This window comes from Sturnus vulgaris, chromosome 3, assembly GCF_052056855.1.
Source record: "Sturnus vulgaris isolate bStuVul1 chromosome 3, bStuVul1.hap1, whole genome shotgun sequence".
Taxonomy (NCBI): Eukaryota; Metazoa; Chordata; class Aves; order Passeriformes; family Sturnidae; genus Sturnus; species Sturnus vulgaris.
In genome coordinates, this window is record NC_142245.1 from 16,501,636 (window position 1) to 16,525,347 (window position 23,712).

General features: G+C 39.0%; 1 protein-coding gene across 2 annotated transcripts in view; it reads left to right on the plus strand.

Annotated features, from left to right (window-relative positions):
- The window catches only part of CLIP4 (CAP-Gly domain containing linker protein family member 4), a 33,463-nt gene extending 10,716 nt beyond the window's left edge, over nt 1-22,747 (plus strand). For both annotated transcript variants that reach the window (XM_014877479.2, XM_088161053.1), the window contains 12 exons: nt 499-660; nt 3,788-3,906; nt 6,135-6,371; nt 9,618-9,753; nt 10,472-10,612; nt 13,210-13,293; nt 15,587-15,727; nt 16,142-16,270; nt 18,513-18,636; nt 19,412-19,476; nt 20,126-20,198; nt 20,824-22,747. In XM_014877479.2, coding sequence (XP_014732965.2) covers nt 499-660; nt 3,788-3,906; nt 6,135-6,371; nt 9,618-9,753; nt 10,472-10,612; nt 13,210-13,293; nt 15,587-15,727; nt 16,142-16,270; nt 18,513-18,636; nt 19,412-19,476; nt 20,126-20,198; nt 20,824-21,145 — 1,733 coding nt within the window. In that variant the 3' untranslated portion in view covers nt 21,146-22,747. The remainder of the gene's footprint in view (nt 1-498; nt 661-3,787; nt 3,907-6,134; nt 6,372-9,617; nt 9,754-10,471; nt 10,613-13,209; nt 13,294-15,586; nt 15,728-16,141; nt 16,271-18,512; nt 18,637-19,411; nt 19,477-20,125; nt 20,199-20,823) is intronic.
- Nucleotides 22,748-23,712: the final 965 nt, after the last annotated feature.

Consider the following 23,712-nt stretch of genomic DNA (forward strand, 5'->3'; position numbering starts at 1 on the left):
AAGAGAACAATAAACTTCATTGGCATTGTTATGGTCATAAATACTGGAAATGAGAGCACATTTAACTCTGAGTACCCCTGTTAACTTTTTAATGTTACATTACTTTTTTGTTGACCTAAGCCCACTTCTCCTCTGAGTTTGAGAGAAGTCTGGCATAGGTCATCTTCCCTGGTGTTGGCAGATCTTTTAACATAAACTTCAGCATTTGTGATGTGCAATTCTTTTTCTTCTATCAGATACTTAAACTCATGGGTTTGATAGCTGACACAGTTCTTATATTCGAGAAAAACAGATAATGGTATTAAACACTAGAGATTTCAGCCCTTTATGATAGAGGGCAAAGATTTCTGTATCCTAATCCTGAAAGGAAAGGCATAGTAATAGTTCTGCTCTGAGTTTGAAGGTCTTCATGTACATTTTGTGTTGCACATAAACGTGTGTTTTTTCAGGTCAAATAAATAAATTACTAATTCACAATTTACAAAAATTACCCTGCAGGTGATGTTGAAACTGCAGTAAAATTTGCAACACAGCTTATTGATTTGGGTGCTGACAGCAGCTTACGCAGCCGCTGGACAAATATGAATGCCTTGCATTATGCTGCCTACTTTGATGTTCCAGAACTGATCAGTGTTATTTTGAAAAATGCAAAGCCAAAAGGTAGGCATTGTGACCTTTGTTTCATGTAGTTGTTCATCTTTTTGTAGACCCTAAGCTGATGTATAGTGGTCTGTAAGCATGGTGTTCATTTATCCATTATGCATAAATAATTTCTTATTCTTTTATTCAGTCTCATTGGTTCATTTTTCTCTTAACCTATTTTTTAGTGGTTTACTGTACTGTTTCCATTGCTGGTGTTTAAACTTGAGCTCTGTACAAGACAGTAGAAGTTTCAAATACACTGGAAAGCACGCAAGTTAATCTTAAGTTACTGAGAACTAAGAGAATTATTTGCAGAAAACCAAAGATACAACTATTCTAGCAAAATCGTGTGTTTTTTAAGGTTGCTTAAACATTGAGAAGTATGTTTGAGATGTGGGGAGAAGGTTAAAGGAGTAGTGGGGATTTGGCAATTGCATGTAGCAAACCTGTGACAGGCAATTTTGACATGCTCGTTTTTCCCATTTCTCAGCTATGTAGAGGGTCTTGTTTAAGGGGCAATTTGACTTCAGTGTTTGGCATAAAACACCTTTTGGAATGATACTGTGAAGGATTGGTAATTGGAGCCCTATTTATACTAATGCAAAGGGAAATACAGAAATGGTTCTGAACCAGAATTGTTTGTTTCTAATTTGATCAGGACAGCAAAACTAGTAAGCAACTTTATCACTAAAATCATACAGATGTGAATTTGTTCTGCTGAATAGCCTTCTGATTGTGCCAATTTGCAAAAGAATTTTTTATCTAGGGACTCTGTCTTAACAGTTTGAAAAGCTAGGCTTTTAGAGTACCCAAGGCTTACTTACCAGATCTTGAATCTCCATGGAAGTGATAAGCAGTGCTGTTACTTGTGTGACTTGCTACCTCCTAAGCAAGTGTGGGTTGGTAACAAAAGACAAGATCAGACTGCACAGTAGTTAAGTCCACATCACATTTCAATAGCCTGGTCTCCATAATTTGCATCAGCAGTTTAGGTCTCCTTTCAGACCTTATTTGCATTCAGTGTTCTCCTGTGCAGTTTGTACAGAAGGGGTGGGACTTGCTCGGATTTCCAAGGAAACCACTCTGGTTAAACGTCTCGGCAGTTGGCAATTCTTGGATAGCAGCTAATGTTTTTTATCTCAGGAAATACATAAAATTATTTGTCCTGTGACATGGAAACAATGGATAGTCTGAATTAGTAGAATAATTTTAGCTCCATACTTCATCAGGCAGTTTGCAGAGAAGAAAGAGCATACGTAGAAAGAGAACATGCTTTGGGTGGATCCTTACTGAACTGGAGAAAAAATGGCTGTTAATATATAAATAAATTTTCACTCTGAGACTGCCATTGTGAAGCACAGATGTTTCCTTTTGATTTATTGCAAAACTACTTTCTTTATGATGCTCTGTAGTTAAATTTCTCATACAGATTTACTCCTCAGTTGTTACAGGAGAGAGCTAGTTTGATCTTGGATTTTTAGAGGTTTTAAATGCAAAAGTTATATATTATTTTCACCTAGATAGTTTGGGGGTAGTTACCAGGTAGCATTTGATATTTGTCTTTCTTTCTGTCACCTCTACTATGCCCACTTAGATGAAAGCTGTAAGAGAACTGTTCAGAAAATCTAAGCATGAAGTTTGCAAGTCTGAGGAAGTCAGAGTCTAACTCAAAAAACCAAACCACAAATCAGTTGTTTTTCAAAATAGGAATATAGGCAACTGTTGCTGGCTCGGTAGCTGATGCTACTGACCAGTATTTCTGCAGATTGGTTGTTATGTGTGCAGAAAATATTTGGCTGTATCCCATACAGTTTCAGTGACTATATACAGCTCCTCAGCTTCTAGCTGGTTTTTAACTGGTAATGTCTTCTGACCTTTGGTATATAAAGGGTACACCTGCAGTAGCTCTCATTATTACTTGAGGCATGTGAAGGCAGTCTTTTTTCATGTTTGTGTTCAATCAGTGCAATTACAAAACTAAATTCTGATTGCAAAATTAAATTCTGATTGCAAGTTTGTTACCTTTGATGTTTATAAAATTGAATCAATTTTATTAGTATGTATGAACTTAACATGTCTATAGAGACGTATATAACTGTGTATCTTCTATGTATGTTGATGTTTTATTTGTTCATTTAGTGTAACTATATAAGGATGTTGATGCAGTTGGGATATACTTTGTTTATGGCATTGTGAGAGGGGCTGGTGTTTTTTGGGATGGAGGCTGAAACTGGAAAATATGAGGCGACTCTCCAGCCCTGAGGTGGAAAGTTTCATGTTCCTCTCTGGTATTTCGAATTGGAACATGATTGCTAATACTTGCGGTCTTTTAATTTGTGTATTAAATCAACTGGCACTTTTAATTAACAGTCCTATACCTAATTGACTCAAAATGACATTTCTCTTGTATAATTTAGGAGAGGAGCTTCAGAAGTAAACAGACATTTAAACTCCAATCTTCTAGAACAGTAACTTCATAGCAGATTGAAAGATATATTGGGAACAACTGATAGAAATATATCTTGTGTTAAATTGCTTCCAGTCAAATGCAGCGCTCCATTTTCCAAACTATCAGTGTGAGACCCTTCAGAGTGCAATTCTTTGAAAACAAAGAAATTTTAACAATCACCAGCTCTTACTTCATTCTTGGCCATTATAATTAAATCAGTGTAAAGCAGATGTATAATCAGTTTTCCCTCGCCCTACTGCCTGCTCACAAATGAAAACAACTGGTTGAAGATGCATCTCATTTTAATGTTTGGCACCTAGAACCAATAAAATATAAATGTTTCTGAAACATTAAAACATTAATTTACTTGCAAACCTGAAGTTACTCACTTGTTAATCTTGGCACAGTAGATTGGGCATCCTGAGTAGCAGCAACTTTGCAGTTAAGCCATCAGTATTAAAAAATGAGTGAAAGTACATGCTCATCTTCCAGGTTGGTTCGTGGTGTGAATAAACAGATGTGAATAAGGTTGATATTCTATGTCGAATTACTTGTCATATGCATTTGGTACATAAATAATGGTGTCTGTGTAAATGCTAACATAAACTGTAAAAATGAATGTCCTTGCAAGGAATCTGTAGGGGGAAATGTTCGTGTAACAGACTTGCATACCTCACATGTGATGTTTAATTGCAGATGTGGATGCCACCTGTAGTGATTTTGATTTTGGAACAGCTTTGCATATTGCTGCATTTAACCTATGCACAGGAGCTGTCAAGTGTTTACTGGAACATGGAGCAAATCCTGCCTTTAGGGTAAGGAGTTATGTTGTGGATTCACCAGAAGGTGTAAAAGGTACCTGGAAAAACTGAATAGTCTGTCCAGGATTTTGATTAGCTGAAAGTGTGCTACATGGAGTGAGATTGCCTCAGAAAAAGGTATTTGCAACTCATAGGGGTTGATTTTGTGTGCATTGTCTTACTTGTGTGTTGAAATTTGTATTTTTGTGTCATGGTCTAATTCATTAGTTCAAATAACTTTCAAGAGGTTCTTCTGTTTGTTGTTTGAACTTTCATTTATTATTACTCAGGGTGTCTTGAAACAGCTGAGTCCCCATGGCAGTGGGGCATCTTTTCAGAAATGGAGGAGTGCAGTCTTTGCCCTCCAGAAGTGCAGTGTTGTCCTTAGCAGTGAGCCTGGAGTTAGCATGAGTAACTGAGAATGCACAAACATCACCTGCTCTGCTTAATAACTTAACAGTAGGCATAGGTTATAGTGCAAAGTGTTGCTTTATGTGTCTAGTGACAGTTTTGGGTTTTGATTAAGTTTTGTGTTTGATTTGGGTGTTTGTTGTTTTGTGTGGTGGTTTTTGTTGTTTATTTTTTGGGGGGGAAGGGCTTGCTAAGTTTATTTTTCTTTAGCAAAACCAGTATCTCAGTTCTCCATTTTCAAAAGCAGGGGGTTATTTTAAATGAGAAATCACAGTTGTTTTAAGGGTACTCAAAAGTCATTATTTTATGTAGCACTGTTGGTGTGAAATCTTCTAGAACATTACTGTCCATGATATTCAGTCTAGATCTCTTAAAAAATGGTGGGTTTCTTTGTCTCTTCATTCACTGTGCATGAATCTGTCTCAAGTTCTCTGGCAGTTGTATGTTTAGGAGTCTGTTGTCACAGGGAACTCTGCTTTGTAGTTGCACAAGCCTTCTGAGCTGGCAGAGGTGGCTGTGCCCTTGAGAAGGGAAATCCTGGGCTTCCCCTGAGCTTCCACTTTGCCTTCTTGCCACTGCTCTGCCCCTGCTTTGTGTTGGCACAGAGGTTTGCAGGGCACCTGATGGGCTGAATTGTGGGACTTTAAAATAATCACTAATTGTCATGACTACAAACTCAAACTCCCTATTCAAGTTCAACCCAATTATATCCTGTTTTTAAGGTACTGTGATTTTTACTTACAGAGTGATTGGAGATTTTTAAGGAATGGTGGGTGTTGAATTGCTCAAACCTGCAATAAAATTTTGACTAGAGACAGTGTGTAGAGTTTGATCATTTGGGAACAGCAGTGTAAATTCTGAGTAAGGATTATACTTTTCTAGCTTTGAGATGGATTGAGAGGGAGCTCAGGAAACACTGAACTTGTAGTTTGTTTTGAAGGGACCAAAACAAATGCAGTCTTACTCTGCATCATTCCTTCTGGTAATGTCCAAGTCCAGGGGCTCAGCTGAGACAAATTTGGAAGACTGCAATGATTATTTTTCCACAAATATGGAAACAGGCAGACGGCTGAAGCTCCACACCAGTGACTTTGCTGAAGAGTATAGGCAGAACTGTCCCTGGAGCAACCTGACAGTACCTGCTGTCTGGGCAACTGGCCTGGAGTTGAGGTTAACTCCAGGGGAGCTGGTACTCCCAACAACTTGTCCTGTCACATAGGACATGCAGGGAATCATGATCACGGCTCTCTGGGAATGGGGCATGTTTGGAAAGGACTCTGTCCTTAACCCACCTCTCATAGGATAGTCTGTGTCTAGACAAACCTGAACAGATTTATTTAGGTGCTCATGTGAACCATCACATTTGCATATTATATACACACAACATACATAATTAAATTCCCTCTTATATTTGGAATGAGCCTTACCAAGGAGCAAGCTATCTGCTGGGTAAAGATAGATTTTTTGGGAGGAGTTGGCATTTTGGTATTGGCATTACAGACCAGAAGTTTGCCTTGCTTTCCTTACTCTGTGTTCAGGTACGCAGATACACACAAGTGTTTTGTTTCAGGTATTCCGAGTCCCAATAATGTTCTTAAATTTGAAAATGTTGGTTACTTGTCGGTTTCAAAATTGAGATGCTGTACATGCTAGCTGATCTAAGGATGTTTTGGCATCCTTATTTAAAAATGTGGATTTTTTTCATAGCTGTTTGTATTCTAGGAAAAATATCTAATCAAGATGATTAAACAATTCATAAAATGCTGTGGTTTCACATGATCAGGTTTATCTTTTAGCAACATTAAATCCTGTGCTGTGTTATGTTTCTACAGAATGACAAAGGGCAGATTCCAGCAGATGTGGTTCCTGATCCAGTAGATATGCCACTGGAAATGGCAGATGCAGCAGCCAGTGCAAAGGAAATCAAGCAGATCCTGCTGGATGCAGTGCCTCTCTCGTGTGACATCTCCAAAGCCATGATTCCAACCTATGACCACGTCACAGGCAGGGCCATGCTTTTATCACTTGGCCTGAAACTGGGAGATCGTGTTGTTATTGCAGGACAGAAGGTATGGCCACCAACCTGGTACTACTCTCATAATTCCTGGAGAGTCCATTCCATTTATTTACCACTTTGGAGATGTACCTCAATTTGAGGGTCTGAAATGCTTTCTGGAAGGTGTGATCTCTGGATGGCAGCAAAGAATTGGCTATGGAAAGTAATAAGCTGAAGAGTTGTGTGGTAAAGCCATTATTATGAAAAGCAGTTTAGACAGCCGTAGGCTGCATTTTGTGTCTTTAAATGGTTTTAAACAGTCTCTGTAGTACATCAGCACGGCTCAGCTTTTATTAGTGTTTTTGGTGTCACATCAAAGTGATGGTAAAATTCACAAATTACTTTGTGAGTTGCCTGGCTTTGTTAGGAATGTGCATTTATGAAGTACTCCTGATAGTTTCCAGAAGGCAGGGGAAAAACCCTTCAGTTCTGCTTAGCCTACAGTAACCCAATTTTACTGGTGCAATGCAGTTAAAATCTTTGAAGCAGTGCTGTGCCAACAGGGTTGTTACATGGTTCTGTGGAAGTATAAGGATGTAGCTAATAGAGGTCCAGCTCAAATGTTAATAGGTTTTTAGAAGCTACCATGATGACCACCTTTCTAAAAATCTATTTGAAAACTATAACATTAATATTGCATTCAGTATTCAGACTTTTTATTTTCTCTGATAGCAAGGGATATAAGTGCTAGAACTCTTTTAAAGAAGTACTTTTTTCCTGGTAAATATTGAAAGCATTTGTGAGTAAAATTTTATATTTGAATAGCTTTCGCTTTAATAGCTTTCCTGATATAACTTCAGATTTTTAACTGTCACAGCTGAAATGTTCTAAAGTGATCTCCAGCAAGAGTGTGAAGCAGCTTCCATTGTGTATTTTAATTTGGTGTATTCTTGAAATTGGGTCAGGGAAAGCGAAGGAATCACTAGCTATGCAGAAAGTGTTTTAACTGAAGTATGTACAGAAAGCCACTTATTCTTAAAGAAAGAAGTTGCTTTATCAGAAATCACAGTGACGGCAAGGGTAGATAATGTAAGTGCAAGTTAATGAAGGCTTTAGAGCAAGAAAGTGATAAAATTGGTGCTCTTGTGTATCTTTCCTCTAAGTGAGGCCTACAGAATGGTTGTGCTGTAATGTGGTCACTGTGCATGGATAGAGCTGCCTGGGTTTGGTTACTTTTATTGTTCTAATTGATTATGCTACTGCAGTGTCTTTTAAGAAGTTGTTGGAAGCTGTTTTTGTGTTGCCAAAGTCCAGCAGGGCTTTGCAGCTAGCTTGTTTTTCTTTAAGGGAGCCAAATCTGTTCTAGAGCAGGTGGGAAGAAGGAATGTGATTGTGCTGTTTGAACTTGATTTCCACAGCAGTTTTCCTCCCTTCCTTCCTTTGTGTGTGAGGAGCTGTTGTGCAGTGCTCCCACATTGCTTCCCACCCCTTTTCTCCTTTGCCTGAATGGAGAAGTTGTTCTCAGCCCTGCCTTTCCCTCCCCCTCGGTACTCCTAAATTCCTGCTGGGTGGAGCAAAAGTGAAAACAGGATGATGAAAATGGTGCCCCGTTTTTAACCTTCTCCTGCATCCGTTCTCCTTCTGGAACATGGAAGCTGAGATGAGGGCACTTGGAACAGCAGCGGTTTTTTGAGCTATATTTACAGGTTCCTGTTGTCTGTCCTGCTTCTGCAGTCTCCTAATATGTCAGCTTTAATGAAGCTTGAGAGCCAAGCACAGTAGATGCCAGAGGGAGAATGGATTCCTCTCTTGACTCCTACTGCTGTCATTCCAGTTGTCTTACAGGGTAGGAAGCTGTGTAAGCAGGTGTTTATGTGTACGTGACTGGGGCCCCACAGCTCCACCAGCTCCTGCTCTGCTGGATTGAGTGTCCATTTGGATCACATCTGATGAAATGGGAGTGCAGGGAGACCAGCAGCTGGGAGAAAACCGCGCCTGCTCTGTCTCATGTGAGAGAGCCCCTGCTCATTGCTTGCACGGGTCCTCGGGCAAAATTGGAGCTGCAGTTTTGCCATCTCCCACCTCCAGTTAAAGATGCTGGCTGATCTCTGGGCTCAGTAAATATAAATGCCCTTTGGCTGGTGCCTGGAAAGTAAGTGGAGGAATTGTAGGAATCTGTGGTGCTGCTTGGCTGAACTTCCCTTGGCTGAATTTGATCCCTGTGTCGGTAGCTGAAAGGTCTCAGTCTAGATTAGTGTGGCACACCTGCCTATAACAATCAGGTATAAAGGAGATCTTCAGCATAAGAGAAGAGGCTCTGGGTCGTGTTTATTTCTTTACAGACATTAGGAAAGAAGGAAAGAGTAGCTGGAAGGTTTTATAGTTAAAAAAATTGTTTCTATTTGTTTGCTCTCTGAGGGTTGGATTAAACAGTAGAGGCATAGTGTAAAATGAACTAATATTAAGGTCACATGAGATGAGGAAAACGGAGCAACTGAAAGATCAAAGTTTATTGCTAAAACTAATTTAAAAATCAAATATAAAAAGGAATTTGAATCAATGTTAAATGCATCTCTTGTAGTTTTTCCTCCCTTGTTTGGTTGAAGTGTGTGAGCTTATAATGTGTATTTGCAGAGAATTAGGTCAACCAGCAAGACTGGTCTGTCTTGATATTCTTCATATGCTTATCTGCTCAGAATTTATAGTATATATTGAAGCAACAGCAAATGTTTAAAACATTTGCTGGTTTTTAAAATTTTGTTTAATCATAAGGAGGAAATAGAAGACTTATGAATCTTTTCCAAAGAAAAAATTAATTATGCTCTGAAGTTGAACCTTTGCTAGATATATATATATAAATATATAAACTTGTATGTATGTATTTATGCACACACAGATTTGTCTAATCTAATTTTTCTATGGAACCTCCAGTTCAGGAAGATGCCTATCCCTGATTCTGGAATTCTTGTTGTATAAACAGTGAAAGTAAAACCTCTCATTGGGCAGTGCTTTTGTACCTTGCTGACCTAGAGCTGTGTTTACAGTGGTTCTTACTGTCTAATTCTTGTCTATTGGGACATCTGTCCTTAACCATGGCTGCTGTTTAATGCAAAACATACACAGAAGGACTAAGACCTTTTGGAAAATGTATTGAGTGGTGTTGAAAGGTAGGAATGTGAGTAAGTGAGGGAAATGATGTTTGCATTTTTGTGATGAAAAGCTTGGAGGTGACTTGCTGTCTCTTTCATAACCAGTGTTATTTTCTTATAAACAATACTTGCTTAACAAACCCATTCTATGTTGATGCTTTTTCTCTTAGGTTGGTACCTTAAGATTTTGTGGCACAACGGAATTTGCCAGTGGCCAGTGGGCTGGTGTAGAGCTGGATGAACCAGAAGGAAAGAACAATGGAAGTGTTGGAAAAGTCCAGTACTTCAAGTGTGCACCAAAACACGGTATAGCCTTTATTTTCTTTTTTCTTCAATTTTTAACCCCCAAAATTTTAAAGAGTACTGGAAGATATTAACTGTTTTAGAGGATAAAAACAGGTAGCAGATTTTGTTGCTTTTCTTTGTAGTGCTTTGTTTGATTTTTTGGTTCTTTAGCTGCTCCTAAGGTTTTGGCTGCAGCTATTTGAAAAACGACTGAAACAACCAACCAGTCAAAATTCCTGGTTATTTCTGTGAAACTGTGAGATTTCCTGGTTTTTATTCTATACTGTTGAAACTACTTGTTTGTACTGTAACAAGAGTAGCCATGTTTCTTTACCTGCTTTGTCTTCCTTGGTAAGACATTCAGGCTTATAGTTGTTTTCAACTTTGCACTTCAGGTATTTCAACTGAGGTGCCATGGCCACACGGGACATACAAAGGCATTGTGTTTTGTAGCAGTGGAGACTGAATGTTACTGTTAGGACAAAAAGCAGATTCTAATTGATAGTCTTACTGAGTGTTTCCATCTTACCCTGCTCAAGTTGCTTGATAAGGATTTTGATTTCACTGTTCAATTGAGCTTATCCTTCCTACCCTGCACGTGTTTTGTCAGCACAGCAAGTTATGATGGTGCCTAAAAAAACCCACCTGAATTAACTGATGTGAGAGAGAGTAGCTGCAAATTTTTATTACTTTACCATTATCCATGGTTCTTTGTTGGCACATACAATTTTCTCTCCAGGTATCTTTGCACCCCTTTCCAAAATAAGCAAGGCTTCTGACCACAGAAAAAGCTCCGTACGAAGCTCTTCCGTGCAGTCTTCACCTTTGGTCAAATCCAGGAAAGTAGATGTGACACGCATAACTTCCAAAGTGAATTCTGGTAAGTAGTTCTTGCTTGTTGACACAGGATGGAGAGATACTAATCTTCAAGAATGAGTAAATCTTGGTATTAAAATTCTTGTTTGGAATTAGTTCATAACCTGGCATGAAGTGATAAGGTATTCATTAACTCCATGTTGTCGTGGTTGGAAGTTCACTGGGCACTGGAAGTGGTACTGGAAGGACGTTGTGTGTAGCTGTGGGATGATTACAGTGATCTGATGTACTGTGACAGTTTCTACTCTTTTACATACTCTATACAGAAAAGCCCTCACCACAACATTTATTCTTGAGCCATTAAAGTAATTTCTAATTGGCTGTGATACCAGTTAAGTGTCTCAACTTAATGAGGTACCATTTACGAAGACATTCCTGGAGAAATTGCAAAGAATGAAAATCTAGTAAATAATCTATACACCTTTATGCCTAGAAATTGAAGAGATTCATTTTCTGGCAACATGATGAACTATTTAACTCATTATGTTTTATCTGCTAATTAAAATTATCTGAGTAAAGCCAATGCCAAATTAGAAGAGAAAGGTTGTCGTTGTAATAAGGCCTCAGTCCACTGATTGGAGTTATGGGCTCAGTCTCTGGCTCTGGTTTAGTTTCTTAGTAATTTGCTCAAATGACTTAATCCTTCTGTGTAACTTTCTTCCCTGTGGAGTGCATGATCCATGGTTTCTGACTGTTCAGGTTCCAAGTTGTTGGGAGAACAGGCTCATCCCTGCTGTGTGCAGTGCTGGCCATGCATAATCTGGCCCCCTGTGTTTGGCTGCTTACGTAATAATGTCAGTAAATATCTCATTAGCATTTCTTCTACCTTTTGAGCCCTGTTTAGGCAACTCACACTAAGGCAGCAGAGCTTAAGGGATGGAAGATAACACATATTCTTACTGAATTTACCCCAGCACCCTAAAACACTGCACGCTTTACCCATAATATGCAGGCTGTAGAAACAATGCAGCAGGCTGGTGCCAGGAAAAGATGCATTTTGACAGCTTTTTGGATGACTTATGTAACTTTTCTCTGCATAGATTGAGGGAGGAATAAGTTTTAAGCGTCTGTACTTAAAATTAGCACAAGATTCAAGCTATTTATAAATGGGCATCTTGCGTAAAAAGCTTCTTGGGATAAGCAGTTTGTTAGGAGTATTGCTCAGGAGTAGATCCAAGCTGACTTCTTCTGTTAAATATTTTCCAGTGTTTTATCCACTTTACTCTGAACTGTTTGTAACCCATAAAAATAATGGGAGGGACTTTTCCTTTGTCACAGACAGCCTCATTCCAGACAGTTTAGTCATAACTCACCTTTTCTGTCCCAAAGGTGCAGTTGTGTCTTTGTGAAATTTAAACATTTGGTATCTTGCTTTAAGGTAGAAATCAGAGTGAATTAAGCATTGTTTACCCAGGAGAGCTTACATCCATTGGATGTGAGTGTCTGGAAGCTGCTTTGTGCAGGGAGTCCTTGCACAGAATTCCATTGGAATTAATGTGCCTGGCTGATTGGCTGGCAGGACTGGGGGAAGGACAAAGCTGCAGAAGCAGAACTTGGGTTTGCAGTGTTTGTGCATCATCAGGTCACATTTCTTCCCTTTAAACTTCCTCTCTGGAATACACTGATTTGTAATGATGCATGAAAAATTAATGTGCTTTTTGTAGATAAGGTTATAAGCTGCCAAGTAAAATATACTTTTAATATTGGATAGGGGTTTTTTTAAATTTTATTTGGTTCTACTGGATTTGAATAATCCATCAAATTGATGAGAAAAGATCTTTTTCGAGTTCCTAGAAAAAGGATTGCTGAGATAAAATTAAGAAATGTGTTCTTAGTCATAAACAAATAGGTTTTTGATCTGATGCCTTAATGGCCATAACATTTTGGGAAATAGACTACATTCACAACCTAGTTCAGTTCCTGTGGCTAAATTAAGCTGAGATGTAGTTAAATAAAACAGATGTGATTTTTCTTTCATGACAGGGAGGTGATAAACCATAGATAAACTTGTTCTTCATTGAGTTAGGATAGGAAACTGTCAGAAATGCAAAATTTTCAAATTATAACTTAGGTGAGAGTATGAGTTCCTACACATACCACAGCATTGCTGCTGAGAGTTAAGTTCTTAAAAATCATATTGGCATGCTTACATCATTATTTGTAGTCTGAATGAAGATGTGATCTGAAATCTTTCTCAAAACCTTGATGTGTAATCTTTAAAGCAGAAATTGTGAAATTAATACTGGTGAATAGTAGACCTTAAGTACTATTAAAGTGAATGTTATAGATATGACTGTTTGAAAGATGTACATAAAACTCCTTCAATATAAAAATTGCTATTTTTATAGACCATTTGTTTATTATTTGGCAAGATAGTTTGGACTGGTTTAATGTGTTAAGGGGTTTAATATCTGTGCTTATCCATCAAAACAGTTCTTTTACCCATTTATCAAGTGGCTCAGGAATTGTACAGTTTTATCCATTTTTCCACGCATCCAGTAATCTGCAAATCTGTCAAATTGTTTTTGTACGTGACTTTCTTGTAAAATTATTGTTACTTGTTAGGATGTGTATATTTAATTGTATATATTATTTTTCTAGGCCTAAATAGGGCAAAAAGAGACAGTGCTTCTGAAAACAACTTTCTGACTGCTAACAGAGGAAAAACTGTACCTGCAAAAGATGGTAATGAAATAATTGTAAATTTTTTTTTAACCTCTTAAGAAAACTATCCGTATGGTAGAGTTAGTATTATTGCTGCCTACCTCTGCCAAAGCCCTGTATCTACACTACAGAAAAAAAGTTGCCATGCAATTCAAGTCCCAAGCAGGTTGTAGGTATTTAGTTTTCTAGGAGCAAAGTAATTTGTATGGAAATTTGGCTGGTGTTCTGTGTTGGTTTGGTAACCACTTCTGTCCGAATACTTGGGCAGGAACATAGAAAGGCCCTTAAAGGTGGCTCTTAGTAAATGATCTTGCAGAAGATCTGCAGAATTATCAGCTGAGGTTTCTGAGGGAGACCTTTTGCCCTGTATTGTTGCTGCCTAGATTTTAATATTCTGTTGTCATTTTTTTCTCTCCTCTATCTGTGTGTTCATGCTTCTGTAATAAAGTGTTACCATGTAACAGTGCTTAACAGTGTTGGTGTTGTATCACGGTAGACTCACAATAACAGGCTTCAAATATGAAAAATGAAACTAGCTTTTAAAGAGTGCCTTTTGCATGTGAATTATTCTCTGCAATTATCTAGTTTCACAATTGGGTAACTTCTACCACAGCAGTACTTTGTTGAACTTGAAACACAAAGGGATCTCACTTTCAGCTGTCTTGCACAAACTCTAAAAGTTGTTTCCTTTGAGGTTTTGTCTATAAAATCATAGTATAAGTGTTGGTAAAAGCAAACATCTTCATGGCCTCCTTTGGACTTGCTCCAGCAGGTCTGTGAAGGAAAGCATCTTTTTGTATCTTCTGTGGGCGAACAATTGTGAATTCAGAGAGGATTCAGAAAAGACAACTGGATTTATAAAACGTCACTTAGGAGTAAAGACTTCAAATTTGTGATTGTATGATTAAAAAGACAGGAGAGGAAAACTGGAAGCTTTGGAACACAAAGGCTAGTATAACCATGCATATGTAGTAGGGGTAAAAAAACCTTGATCTAAATGGGTGGTGATTGAGGTTTTATATTGAGGGGGAAGCTCTCTAACACTAGAGACAATTGTGTGATGAAATACGCTACTGAGGAAGTCTTGAGATCTCCCTGATGAGAGGTTTTTAGGAACAGGCCAAGTACTCAGCTGTCAGGAGTGTTATAACGAATAATTATTTTGCCTGAAGGAAAAGGAATCAATTACACAGCCTACTGAAGTCCTTTCTGCTCTTCCTTCTCCCACCCTGTGATTTCCCACAAAATGAAGTATCTCGATGACAGGTTTAGTTGGAGCCATTTTTGTTTCATCCCTGTAAAAATGGTGGTCTGACCTCCAGTACATCCATCCCTGGACTGGCTGCCAAATAGAACTCGTAGCATGTTTGCACACGTGTGTTTATATCTCGGACGTGGAGCCTGCTTAGTCAGTAATTTGCATTTTCTTCACTGTAGCATAGCTGCAGTGAGTATCTCAGAGTCTTCAGATTTCTGTCCTCAGCTTTTGTTTGGACCCACTGCCTTTCCTCAGTTCTTTACTGTTTTGCAAAATTGGAGAATTAAATTACATTGAATAAACTAACCCTGTGTCTATATCAAGCTGTTTGTGAAAACTAATGGATTAAGCTTCTCGCAAGTCTGTAAAGTTTGATGAGCAACGGTATCTTAATTTTTCACATTGATGAGGCATAGATGTGTCTTGCTGTACCCTTCCTCATTTTGGGCAGACGGGGTTCAGAAGGGGGAGAAGAGGAAAAACCTTAAATAGGAAGTAGGAAAGATGAACATAAGTCTTACTGGACAGTTTAGACTTTAGGGTTTGCAAATGGAGCTAAGTGATTTATTTCCCGTTCTTGTTTTATAGTACAGATTTTAATATTAATATAGTATGTAATGGAATATAGTAGGCTTTAATCCAGGCAATAATTCACTCACATAATATCACCTTCCTTCCACTTCTCATCAAATCTTTAGTAGCCTGGATGCTGAAAGGCTGGTGGTATGATCTCTTATTACTGAAGCTCATGTGTTTTAATAAATATGCTTGGGACTGTTTAGATGAACTTTCATAGAATAATAAAGATGGGCTTTTGGAGACCTCTTCTAGCACTCAGCTCTCACCATATTCCCAAGGCAGGGTCATGTGCACCCGTGTCATTTCCTGACAGGCGTTTGTGCAAACGCTGTATAACAAGGTCTAACTTTGGCTCTTTATATTCTGCCCTCCATGAAGAGCAGATAACTTCCATGTTACAAAAGCTTTGCTTTCTGCTTAATCTGTCCGTTTCCAGAATACAGTCCCTGAAGGACAATTTTCATTTATGCCTTTAAGGTTTTCCTGGGTACAGCAGCTCTTCCTCTTCTACTGCCTCCTTGGAAGGCAAACGGAATTACTCCAAGAAGAGGAACTCAACGAGCAGCAGTAAAAAGGCCCTGACTAGAGTGTCTTCTGCCTCATCTAAGATTAGTGCTGGTATGGTCTGTTGTGTGTTTTCACAGGGGGGGAGTTCACTGCTGCATTAAGTACGTAGGTAGAACTACTTGCGTTGTTTCAGAATCTGAGATAGTTCAAGAAAGATACTTGTGAAGTAGTTTAACAATAAACCTAAGTTTGGCAACTTTTAGAAAGATTTTTGTAGCATCTTCAAGATGCAAAATGTTTTTATTACAGTTGGTCACTGTACCTTTTCAGAGCAGAGAAAAAGCTGTAGTCCAGTTTTTATGCTGGCACAAAGCAAGTTTTTTTCTAAGCAAAATTTGTGTTGCCATGTGTTGGAAGTACACTGGGTTAGAGATAAATACTCCGTTCACTAATCAGTTGGCTTGCTACTGAAAACTTTCTTAAAGTTTTAATTTCATTAATTTCAGATCTTGTTCTTTTGACCAGGGCTGTATAGTTCCCCAACCACGAGGAAAAATGCTCTTGATGGAGAAATCCAGGTTGGGGACAGAGTACTGGTAGTGGGACAGAGAACAGGCATTGTTAGATTTTGTGGGACAACAAAATTTGCACCAGGTATGTGCAATGCTCTGTGTATGTTGTCAAATCGGTATGGAATAGCTTACATGTAAGCACATGAATGGAAATCCATCTTTTCCCTTCACTGCTTCCAAAAGAATTCTAAATTTAAATTGGTTTGTTTCCAAGTTCTTTCTCTCTCTCCCCTTCTCCCTCTCCGTCTCTCCCTTCCCCCCTCATATGTTTCACTGAGTATTTTTTACTTTAATACAACTGTCAGGAAAAGAGAATGGTTTAAAAAATGACTTTTACTTGTCTACTATCGTGACTTAAGTAGGAGAGGTACTTTGGTGAAGTTGTAGGTATTACAGAATCACAGAATATTCTGAGTTCTACAGGACCCCCAAAACGATCAGAGTCCAACTTCTTAACAGAGCTTTCTGAAAATCCTCAGTTTAGTCTCCAGAGGGCTATATAGTTTATTGCATTTACTCCTCACTTTTTATTAAGGCTTTTTGACACAGCTTGTCTCTTGCAATAGTGGCACTCTTAGGTCATGTCCCAGTCTCATTTCTTAACTTATTGGCATCTTTAAGAGGGTAATTGTGGACGTTAAAATTTTAACTAACAAACATTTAGGTCACAAGATCAATAAAGTTGCAAATATCTCAAGAAGTCCCAACCCCTACCACCGTTTTCTCATCCTTCTCCCTTTCTGCTTCTCCCTCCCCTTTGCTGAAAACACTTTGCAGTGAAGCCAAGCGCTGTCAGAGGCAGCGGTTCTTCTACATTGTGGAAATTAATTTCCGAATCCAATATTGTAACCAAATTTATCTTCTCTATGGCCCTGTCTATAATCTTACTGCAAGAGTAATGCAGAAGCAGTTGGTGAGTGTTGGTGTGAGTATCTGGTTTGGGTGAGGGCTGTGTGATTGGTAGGTGATTGGCAATACTCTGTCGTGACACTGGGTGGCATCAGCATGTAAAAAACCACGTCAGGATACAAGGTCATGGTACAAGCTCTGTACTTGTTTCATCCCTGCCCAGTTGCTCAGTTTCACTGTAGACAGCCCTTGCTCAGGTTTTGCCCCCTCAGGTAACTGCAGTTGACTTGAATGTCATCGCTCTTTGTGTTGTTGCTGACAAAGTGATCAGGGAGAAGAGGGCTGTTTCCCACATACACTAACAACTGTGAAATCAGAAAGCTGTTTGACAGTGTTAAGTCTCCTCCCTCCTGCTTTAAATCAGGAACATAATTTTTTGGAGGAAAACATGCTATTGTAAGAAGTGAGGATGGAAAGATGACAAATCATCACCATTTGCTAACCCAGTAATTTATAGAAAATGTAACAGATGCATGTTTAAGTATTTCAGTTCTAATGTGTATCAAAGTTCTGGAAGTTACCCAAGGTTTGTTCTTTTTGCTGCAATGCAGATCTTTATTTAATTCTAAAAATGGGAAGGGGAGAACTTCTGATACGCTGAGCCCTCCTAATTCATAAGCTGTCATTCTTGAGTTTCTTGAGCTGATAATTAGAATTACGATTTTATCCAGTGTCTTAGTACCAAGTGACTTGAATTAAATTCTGAATCTTCTGGGGATGAATAGCATAAGGACTACTAATGGAGTATGAAATTTAGCACCTTTAGTAATTAGCTCACATTTATCACAGGTTATGAATGATCAAGCTCATTAACATCTTGCTGCCTATTCAGTGTTCTGTACGAGATTAATTGATGGCCAGTTCCAATTCTTGCACTCTTCTCTTGATATCACACAACCAACCTTGAAATTTGTGTTAATTATAACTTTCTAGATGGAGAGAAGGAACGAATTAATATCAAAACTTTAATTTAACTGTTGATGATCTCAGATGAGGCATAAACCATGTGGTCAGAGGACTAAAGAGGGAAATGTGAAACAGCAGTGCTGCTCCTTGCTGTCTCCTTGTTGTCCAATAGCTATTTATGCTCAGTAACATTCTATTTGACTTTAGTGTACATATTATACATACACATATATATTCCTCAAATGTTTTACCTTCTTTGTATTAATTAAAATCTCAATAATTTTACTGAAAGCATATAAAAATGCTGAGATAATTAGATTTATTAAGGTATGGTTTTTGCATAATTGCATATTTTATAATATTCATATTTATTATTAGCATATTGACATTTTCTGACTAGAAACTGTTTTCCTTGATGTGGATGAATGCCAGCTGTGCCAGTGGTCTAGATGAAGAAAAGCCTTAGTGCTTTGTTCAAAATGCCTTGATTTTACTGTTTTGCAATGTAGGGTTCTGGTGTGGAATTGAATTGGACAAGCCCCATGGGAAGAATGATGGCTCTGTGGGAGGAGTGCAGTACTTCAGTTGCCTTCCTAGATATGGCATATTTGCACCCCCATCTCGTGTACAGAGGTGAGCACTGAAGCTCTTGTCATGTTTGGGTTGCCAGAGGATTTCTTAATACATTTCCAATGTGAAACAAATTTTTTGAACAGATACAGAAGATACAGATGTTTTCTTCTACAAATGGAAGTTTATAACCTACATTAAAATCTGTTGGTTTTAGATCAGCTTTTTGAAAGCAGAGTGTAAAACTGGAAATGCATCTCTCCCTGTTTCTCTTGCATCTACCTCCAGTATTTTTATTCCAGGGCCTCTGATAGTCTGTGTTCAATAAACCTTACTTTCATGACCCAATCCTGATGTGTTCTGCTAAATTCAGTTATGAAAGGAAATTACTCTATGACATGACTGGAAATGCACTTTTTATCCCAGCTAACTGCAGAATATCCAAAGCACGCACTGATTGCTTGTAGTCTCTTCCTTAGGTTCCAGGAAGAACATCCAAGGAGTTCTGTATTCTTTCTTCCTGTATTTGTCTGTAGTTACCCTGCCAGACCTGTTCTTGCTTTTATTTCTCTGAATAAGCCAGCTCAGGCAAACTGTTAGGAACTTGCCTCAGAATCATACCTGCTGTCTCAGTGGGTTGAGAGGCAAGTAACTCAAATACACTGATTTGCTCCAGGCACTTCTTGCACAACAGCCTGAGTGCAGTAGGAATCTTGGTGTCTCTTGGGGGCAGATGGAGAAGGAAAGAATCAAAACCTCATTAATATTTGACAAGAAGCCAGTAGGTTTGTTCAGAGTTGAGTTGAAATGACCTCTTTATTGTGTTACTACTTTTCAGATTAACAGGTTCTCTGGACTCTCTCACAGAGACTTCGTGGAGTAAAGTAACTCACACTTTTCCAGGTAGGAGTGTGAGACACTGGGATTTGGGTGAGGCAGCCCCCACAGGCCCTGCTCTGCAGCCAGAACCATCTGCACAAAGCCAGCTTCTCCAAAAGCACAGGAGATTTTCAGGGACCCCAAATGCCAGCCAATAGTCTGGCTGCTCCTGTCCTAAAAATGTGGCCTGCAGAAGGAACTGTGGAGTGCTATATTGTTCTTAACACTCTATTGGCAGAAAGAATTAGGTCAGTTACGATTGTTGGCAGTCTTCCCTTATTGTTAATATTGCATTCTAATCAGAGAGAAAGGGAAATGGAACCTTCTCTGTAATACAAATTGAGATTGATGAAGAGATCTGTAGGGGGACATCCCTATGAAATGACTAAAACTTATGTGAGGTACTTGAAGTAGTTTTCTTTTCCTTTACTTAAGCTTTTTGTAAAAGACCTTCAAATTACCCTTGTTTGGTTTGTTCAATCAAATTTCTTTTCCCTCTGAACAGCCAAACATAGGCATATATGAAAAGTTTCATCGTTTAATTTCCAAATTAGAGGGAGAATGTGCAGCAAATGTAGTGGAAGCAGTATAAAAATACAAAGAATGTGTTCATAAAGTTTTTTTTTTTTTTCCCTTAAGAAGTCCTACACAGCTTATTAATCTTTCCACTCAGGTTTTAGACGCAGTCTAAGCACCACTTCTGCATCTTCTCAAAAGGAGATAAACAGAAGAAATGCCTTTGTTAGGTGAGTGTTATGAGTTTCAAGTGCTTGGGTGAGCTGGCTGTTAGCTTTGCTCAAAAAACTATGCTCAAAATGCCTATAGGATATCTAGACCTTTACATGTTTATTTTTTTCTTTCCAAAATGGACCAGTAGTACACTGTTTTCAGTGAATTCAGGTTGGCATTAAAGTTGTTTTCCAATCATTCATCAGTGCATATTCTCCAAATTCTTGTATTTTCACACAGCTGGCTGAAGTTCAGAGGCTCTTGGTAAAGAACTTCACTTTTTTGGGTGATCCTGACTGACAGATGTATGTTAAAAGTTGTTGTGGTTAAGCTGTTTTAAACCCCAAATAAAATGTTTTGTGTGGCTTAATTTACCAATACTATCACCTGCTATAAATATTGTAGATCCTAGCATCGAGTGAAGGAAATTGCTTTTCCAGTACTTCAGGCTGCTGAGTGTAGCAGCCTGTTACTGTTATTTCATGGTTTGTTAGTGACACGAGATCGAACCCAGTTTTCCTAAAAAGGGATTTGAGCATGTGTTTTTTCCCCCATGCACTTCCTTGAGTTACAGATTTGCCCTGGATGTTTTATAACAAAAAAAGACAGGACTTTTTTGGTTCGTTTCTTTTTTCTCGCTAGATCCAAGAGCTCTGTGTTGCGGCGCAGCTGGAGCAGCAGCACTGCAGCTCCCTCCGAGGGGCCCGTGAAGCTGCACGAGGGCTCCCAGGTTCTGCTGACCAGCTCCAATGAAATGGGCACCATCAGGTACATCGGCCCCACAGACTTTGCCCCAGGGGTCTGGCTGGGGCTGGAGCTGCGCAGCGCCAAGGGAAAGAACGACGGCTCCGTGGGGGAGAAGCGCTACTTCACCTGCAAGCCGAACCACGGCGTCCTGGTGCGGCCCAGCAGGGTCACCTACCGTGGCATCAATGGCACAAAGCTGGTGGATGACATTTGCTGAGCCACACTGTGCTCACACAGTATTTTAAAGCACAGAGCAACCCCGCCTAGAATGCAAACTTACGTTGGAATCGTTAAATCTGCATTTGCGTTTTACATATATAAGTATATATGTATGTGTGTGTATATAATATATATATATTTTATATAAATATATATATAAAAATAGATTTAAAAAGTGTTCAGTCATATTAAGAAGTAAATCCACTGTTGAGTTTCTCTTACTTTAATGATCCTTGCCTGGAAGGTTATTAAAGCATCTTAAGTTTAAGATGCTGCATCATTTGAAAGCCATTAGCCATTCCAGTTGGAGAACAGAGTGTCTGCAGTGTTCTCTAAAGTTCCTGTATGGTTCATGCACTATTTAGAGGGTTTTTCTCCATGTAGTAATGAACTGGAAATGTTTGTGCATTGCCTGCTTTTGACAGTGGAGGTGGTTGATGGGTGACATTAGCCTGGTTCCTGGGGACTTTGTCAATTTCAATACCAGCTGCTAGCAATAAAAAAGGAGGGGGAAAAAAAGCCAAACCTTCTCCCCACCCCTCCCCTTCAAGCAGTTGTGGAGTATTTTTGCATTATATCATTCATCTCTCTCTTCTTCTTTCCCCCTCCTCTGCTCTTCCTCTCCATAATGCAAAAGGGCTGATAAATACAAGGATTTGCCCCTCTCCTAGTGAAGAGCAGCAACTAACTAAAAAGCCTTTAAAAAGCACAAATATGCTGCATGTCAGTCTGTACAGTAACAAGCACTTTTTGTTCTGCATTTGTAGAAGGAGCTACGTACAAGATGCACTCTTTAAAGTAATGCACTTTGCACTCTCCTGGAGAGCTTTCCCTCATTTTTAGAGACTATTTTTTTGTTTGGGATGCTGCAGGCAATGAGTATCACAGTTGTAAAATGCAAATAAATGCAGAGTGGAATACGTAATACCCGTAAATTAAGTCTGTATAAATACAGCAAGGTAATTCCTGCCAATGGTATGGAACAGATACAGGGTTTTCAAGCAAGCTCTTGTCATTATTTGATTAGTTTGTGCTACATGTTTCTTTTTGTTTGCTTTGGAACAGTTTCCAGTATAATTTTTTGTGAGATCTTATGATGAATTAAGGATAATTTTAGGTACAACACCGTAATGGGCCTTCATGTGACATCATTTGTGTACCAGCCTTTTAGAACAGCTAATCTTTTGTCCATGTTTTAAACATGGAATATATTTTAATTCTTCAGCATATGTAAACATTATCTTAACTGGGTTTGTGTTCCAGAACAGTCATTTTACTCTTAAATGATTTGCTTGCTCTTGCCTACTTGAAGAAGTGACACTTTAAATTGTAATATCCTATTTTTAGACAGAATCCTGCTGCTGTAACCTTCTTTTAAATGTTGCTGTAGTTATTTTTCCTGATCTGTGTTTAAAATAATGCACATTGTATTCTAACTCATGGAAATTTTTAATTGAATATAAAAGCTGTAAATTTTGAATGTAAAAAAAAAAGAAGTAATGCATTATATTTAGAGATGCAGATATTCATTGATGTACTGAACTTTACTTTGTCTAGTATCTGTTTCCTGCTGGTGTTAATAAAATGAAACCCTGTTAAATAGTAGAGCAAAAAGAATTTTCATTGGGTCTTTACAGAATGTATGTTCTTAATTCTGTTCTTTGTACAAATTAAGTGCATCGGCTTCAGTGTGGAACAGCAACTGCCAGCTGTGACTCAGGATCTTTTCTCTCTCCTGGCTGTTCAGCACAGAACTGCCAGTTCCAAACAAAGCCTTTGGACAGCACACTCTGTCACAGCCTGGTGCTCCTGGGTGAGCAGTGGAGTTTGTGAGGAGACACTTATTATCAGGAATGCTCTTTTTCCTGCCTGACAAGATGGAATGGGTGGAACTGCTTTATCTGAGGAGTAGCTGGAGTTCCCCAGGAGGTAGATATGGAAAGAAGTGTGTGGGTGAGGCAGCAACCTGGGGCAGCTTGTTAAGAGTCACACCACTTCTGTGTGGTCTGTCTTGCACAGATGATTCAGTGGGAGCTTGTTTTTCCTGCAAGGGTGTCAGGCTGTACCTTCTGCAGCTCCACTCAGTTCAGTTGGAAGCAGGGTCTTGGCCTGGGCCTCACTGAAGCTGCCTGCTGGGTACAGGAGAGGGCACAGGTACCATCTGGCACTGGTGTATTGTGCTCTACCTTCCATTCCAGCTCCAGCCAGCAGCACAGCTCTCCTGGAAGCTCTGGCTGTAATTGGCTTGAGCGCTGTAGCTTAGAGGAGCAAGCCTCACCCTTACCAGGATGGAGCTGTTTCAGTAACTCTCAGAATCTTCTGCCAGGAAGCAAGAAGCACTGTAAATATAAGCTGTTTCAAACAGAAATAAATCAGTCCATTCCAGAAAGGATTACTGATGGCTCTCTTCAAGGCGATGATGGGAAGGGATTTGTGCTTCCCTAAATCCAAGGTAAGTTGCCATAATCCTTTACTCCAACTTGTGCAGGAGGATACTGTGTCATAAAAAAGTTCTGAAAATAAGTGGCAGTGAAGTTTGAAATTAGGTGCTGTGCAGAGGACTGT